This window comes from Teleopsis dalmanni, chromosome 2 (assembly GCF_002237135.1).
Source record: "Teleopsis dalmanni isolate 2A chromosome 2, ASM223713v2, whole genome shotgun sequence".
NCBI classification, from domain to species: domain Eukaryota; kingdom Metazoa; phylum Arthropoda; class Insecta; order Diptera; family Diopsidae; genus Teleopsis; species Teleopsis dalmanni.
Window position 1 is genome coordinate 188,643,966 of NC_051847.1, and position 5,869 is coordinate 188,649,834.

General features: G+C 28.4%; 1 protein-coding gene across 1 annotated transcript; it reads left to right on the forward strand.

Moving 5' to 3' along the window:
• Positions 1-1,054: 1,054 nt before the first annotated feature.
• Positions 1,055-1,996, forward strand: LOC119676399 (uncharacterized protein DDB_G0271670-like). Its single transcript, XM_038087637.1, has 2 exons — positions 1,055-1,071; positions 1,702-1,996. The coding sequence occupies exons 1-2, from the start codon at positions 1,055-1,057 to the stop codon at positions 1,994-1,996; spliced, it is 312 nt and encodes a 103-aa protein (XP_037943565.1).
• Positions 1,997-5,869: the final 3,873 nt, after the last annotated feature.

A 5,869-nucleotide genomic window follows, 5' to 3' on the forward strand; every position in this document is an offset into this window, starting at 1 on the left:
GAGCAGATTGAAAAAAGAAATAAATGAAAGTTTGAAGATGACAGGCATCCACAATGAACCAAATTCTGTAAATGGCAATTATTCAGAATTCGATCCAACTAATATTATCATGGACTATCGATCAGAACGTTCTTCAAGGTCCACAAGTAATGATGTGCTTGCTGTAAGTCGATTAAACTCTAATCATCAGAATCCAACAATATCCAGTTCCAATCAACCTGATATTATGGATAATTCATGGGAACGTCCAGCAATTAAACGTAAAATACAAGATACCGATTTCGAAGAAGAAACAATGAATACTGCATCTTCACTAGATGTCATAGAAAATGATCACTGTTATGCCAAAAGAAGTAGATCTAACAACATGATTATGAAAACTTACTATCATTATGATATCTTTAATAAAATTAGTGCTTATAAAAATTTGCACCAATTTAATCGTTCACCCTTACCATCTGATGATTCGTGGATGGAGTCAGATGCTAAAGAAGAGAATGAGTCAATAGATTCATGCAGTCTATCAGAATCTTCATCACAAGAACTACCAGAAGACTCATCAGATGGCGAAAAATCTTTTGATGATATTGAATTGTCTTCACATCGTATGCAGCAATATGAAGACACAGAATCGAAAGAATTACCAGTAGACTCAGCAGATGACAAAAAATCTTTTGATGATATTGAATTGTCTTCACATCATATGCAGCAAGATGAAGTCGAGAATGAACCGAGAGATTCATGTTTGCTACCAGAATTAGCAGTAGACTCTCCAAGAGACTCTACAGTAGAATCTTCAGTAGACTTTTCAGAAACCGAAACATCTTTAGATGATGATAGTGAGTTGTCTTCAGAATTGTATGAAGATGAGAATGTGGTAGAATTAATATTCCTCGAATATGAAATAATAGAACACATCTTCTTCTTTATAATCTAGATGTATTTAGATGATTTAGATTAATTTAGAATTCAGAAATTTTCAATAAACTAAACCTTAATTAAAAATATATGCACATTTGAGAAGATTGAGGCAATTCCTTTTTAATAAATAAAAATGGAGTCAGATTTGATGTAAAAGTCTATTTTAAAAAATATATTGTTATAAATAAAATATGATTTAATCAATAAAATTAGAAAATTGAAATTATTTGTTTTAATTTATTCAAATTTTTTTTTATTCAATCATCGAATCTGATCATTAAAGTTAAAAACATACGTCATTAGATCAAATGAAGAACACTTTGGTCACCAAGCTTTTAGGTTGGAAATTTGTTAACAAATTTGTGATTGCTGGAGTGTATAGTCAGTCAAGTTTCTGTATAAAGACTTGGATTAAATTTTCTGAATATATATATAGACCTCTTGAGATTGTTCTATGAATATCTAACTAGTATTCCGGATACTAAAAACAGGATGTATGATAACGGATTGATGAAGGAATTTGCATAGTCATTGTCCACTTCCATTAAACTCATGTTTATGGAAAAATAATAATATTTATAACTTTTTTTTAATAGACTAAAATAGAATAGACTTCGTTTAATGTTTGATTCCGAAAATGGAATTTAAAATAGTTATAACGAAAACGACATTTTCTTTGATTTTCGTTAAAAAAATCTTTCAAAAAATCAAAGAACTTGACTAATTCCTAAATTGAAAATGCAGTGAAAAAATAATACATAACATACAATATTTTTATAGTAGTAGTATAAGCAGTAGTACTAGTATTAGTAGTACTAGTAGCAGTAATAATAATAGCAGTAGTAGTAGTACTACTAGCAGTGGAAGTAGTAGCTGTAATAGCAATAGTTGTAATTATAATAGTGTCAGTAGTAGCAATAGTCGTAGCAGTAGTAATAGCAGTAGTAGCCGTAGCAACAATAGTTGTAGTAGCAGTAGTAGCAATATTCGTAGTAGTACTAGTAGCAGTAGTAGAATAAGTAGTAGTAGTAGTGAAATAAATAGTAGTAGTAGTAGTATAAATAGTAGTGCTTAGATCTAATAATCTTGGGAAATGGCATACCGTACCGACGACTTACATTCTAAGTAGGATTGTCGAATTCTAGATAGTTTGAACTCCTAAATAAGTAGTTTATAGCTCGTGTCGCTTTTCATCTTGAGATGTGATCAACTACTTTGGACCTGGCAATAAAACATGATCGTTTTTCTGTAATAGATACGAGTATAAAGCAAAACTTAGAGTTTGTCTAGAATGTACCCAGGTTAGCTAACTCCTCAACTGTCTCGTTCACTTTTGTTCATCATTCGATAATCGTATAAGCAATTGTAAGATTCAAACGCATTTTTATTCCTCAAATCTCATAAATCTTTAGTTTTCTGATTTTGTTTTCAAATGGAACTTTCTTATTTACATATACAGTATATAGTATATAGTATACATTAAAAATACATTTTTATTAAACGTTTATTCTTGTGCTCAAATTGTAATCAATCATTTCTTCTACATGCAATGTAAAATTCAATTATTTTTATTTATGACTTAATTACTTCCAACTTACATATTTGGCAGTGGAGCACATTTGTTTCATTATTCCAAATACTTGAGTCTGTATTTATAGACTTATAAATACAGAATACAGAATGTTCGATTCGAATGATTTAAACGATTTTTCTGTGTTATCCACAAGAGTTGAGCGGCGAACAATTATTGCAAAAACTAAATTTCCAGCCGAGCAATTACACCGAATATAAAATAAACTCCTACACTGACAGGCACACTGGTGTGCTGGGTCGATACGCGGCCAAGATAAACATTTCGGAGATACTTAAGTGTACTGAAGAGGCCTTCAACTTTTTGATTAGAAAAAAAAAGATAATGAAACTCAAAAAAAGAAAAAAAGTTCATTCCAAAATGTGTTGCACGGCGCTTCATGGACTCAATAAGTATTTCAAATTGGAATGAATTCGGGTCATGCTGCTTTCTAATTTAACTTAAAATCATTTATATTATTTTGTTTATTTATTTTTCACTATATTAATGTCTTTTTTTTATTGAATTTTTTTTTCTTCAATATATGAAATTTTGGCCATATGCTGCTCTGCAGATTCTGTTAACAATTCGCAAAATGGCTGTCAAATGATAAAAACAACGGCAACCCACAAGCAGCACAGCAAGAGAAGAATGAGGATCGGATCGGCATCGCATGAAGTTCGGAACTTGAGTTACTGCAGCTCAGCTCTTTTGGCAAATTCTGCGGGATTTTATTTGGTTCAGTACATCGGGAAGGCAATATTCTCTACGACATATATTTTTTTGATTTTTTTGACTTCTTCGTTTCTGTCGATCTACTCGCCGTGCATGCTTTTCTTCAACGGCGACGTCACAAGTTTTCATTTTGTTCAATTCGTCGCGTTTTAGTCGCCAAAAGCGTGTGCCACCGGCAAAACGTTTTCTTGACACGGTCGAGCACAAATTTTCCGTTTCATATAAAGTTTAATTTATTTATTTAAAATTATGATATGTGAAAATTTTTAATTTGTTTTAATCAAAATTGCACTACTAAATCAAAATAAAATGTTCAAAAAGAGAAAACCGAGAAGAAACTATGCAAATTTCAAACAAATGACAGACAGTGTTTTTTGCTTATAAGCAAATTTGTGTTTTTATTTTTTTTTCTCAACCAAATTAATTGTTTAAATAAAAATATTTGTTTGTTAAATATTAAATTTAATGAAATAAATTTATAAATTTTATTTTTTTATTTTTGCTGAGTTAATTCATTTTGGTAAACAAAATAATTTTTAATACTCATGTAAGTATAAAAATTGTCGAAATCCATTCAAATTACAATGAAAATTATTGTAGGCGTATTTAGCGGCTTGTGTAATACTAAACGTTTATAGATAAATTTAAGCAATAATTTTGTGATAATAATTTATAATAACATTTTCACAACTGTTATTTTATACTTTTTATACTATCAGCTTCGAACAAATTCAATTTTAGAAATAAATTTGTAAGCTTTTTTTATTCAATAAAATTTGTAATTAGAATAAAATTAATGTTTAAAAATTTATATTATTATTTTTAGCATTTAAAACTAAAATAGATATACCTAACAAATGGAATAAATAATTTCAAATTTTTATATATTTAAATAAAATTAAAACTAAGTTATAATATAATTCAATGTGAGTAGTTTATAATATATTAAAATATGTGGATTATATCTCATATATGTGTATATAAAAAAAATATATATATACAATCTGTACAATCTGTATATGTATACTTAACTTATCTATTGTATATATATATATATATATATTTTATCATATAATTATAATTATATTGTTATATTATAGTTGGAAATATTTATAAAGATATATATAGATATATATCTGGAGACATAACATATTTCCGCACATTTTAATATTATATAAAGTATGTATGCAAATATATATTATATATACATATATATACTTATTGAACGATTCGATTTTAACGTCAGTTATGATGACAGTAACTATTTTACTTAATGAAAACTATTGTATTAAATAGAGAGGTTTCGACAACTGTATGGTCAACCAAAAATCAATTAATTAATATAACAAAAATAATAAAATTTGTTGTTGTTAAAATTCACTACTTTTCGAAACCACTCTGGTAAATGTTTATTTCAGAAAATTGGATGTTAAGGTAAAATGATTTACACTACACCTTTAAGATGAAGTGCTGTACTAAAAGAAGAAAGAAGGGTAGAAAATTGTTTTATAAACTACAAAGGAATTTTCAAACTTTTATTTTGGTTCCAAAGAAATAAGTACATAAGTTCAAAATTTCTGACTACTCCATTGTTACTTTTTGCATACATGTTCTGAGGAGTGATTACTACTGCTCTATTTTAACCGAAATCATGGTCTTCAGCTATATTCAAGTACTCCAATAACCATTTAGAGATCAGTTTTTATAGTTCATCATTTCCAGTCATCAAGAGATAGTCATAGCTGTTGTATATTAATTCACTAAATAATATCAAAATGATTATAAAGCTTATTTAATTCTTGATTTATTTAAATTATGGAACCAATATGAATACATAAAGATGCAATGATCTTGGTGAGAGTTTTCCTCATTAATGTGGTTACATTATTACGTATTACCTTTTTATGTTGTGGTGTTATGTATAGAAAAAAATTGCGATACATAGCTTATAAAGTTTAAGTTTTGTAGTTGAAACTCTATATCCCAGTTCTACATCGAGCCCCTAATAAAACATGTATTGTACTTTATTGTTTATGATAATTCTTCGTCCGTAAGACATCTTCCATATGTTATCGTTGTTATTGCGAATGATAGCCTCAAAATAGATAAGATCTCTAATAGCTTAGGTAACAATCCATTAACTATGTATCTTTTTGCTAGTTTCTGCTAGTAATTTGCTGTATCTGGTCTAATACAACATACCGTCAAGTTTGATAGATTCTAGCTTAAAAGAGCATTAATACTTCCTAAACCTAATGATATCGATATTGTCAGTCAATACATGAAGATGGACATATATATTAAATATTCTGTCTTAGCTGGAGTACATGGAGAATATTTTGGTGTATATATATATATATATATATATTTATATATATATTAAATAATTTCCTTTATGAATTTGAAGTGATTTCAGGAAAAGCGATTACCATGTGTAAAACTTAACATGTCGCGAAAAAGTTTGTAAATTGTAAACAATTGCGTAAAGTCATCTTTCAGAGTTGTATTAGCTTTTTAGGAATACCGATTTAAACTGCGGGTGCTTAAATCCAAAGAGTTCTCAAACGTACTTCAGTGTTTGCTGACAGGAAGTAGTTAGTAGGAACATGCATTATTAGTAGGAACATGTTTCAAAACACGACT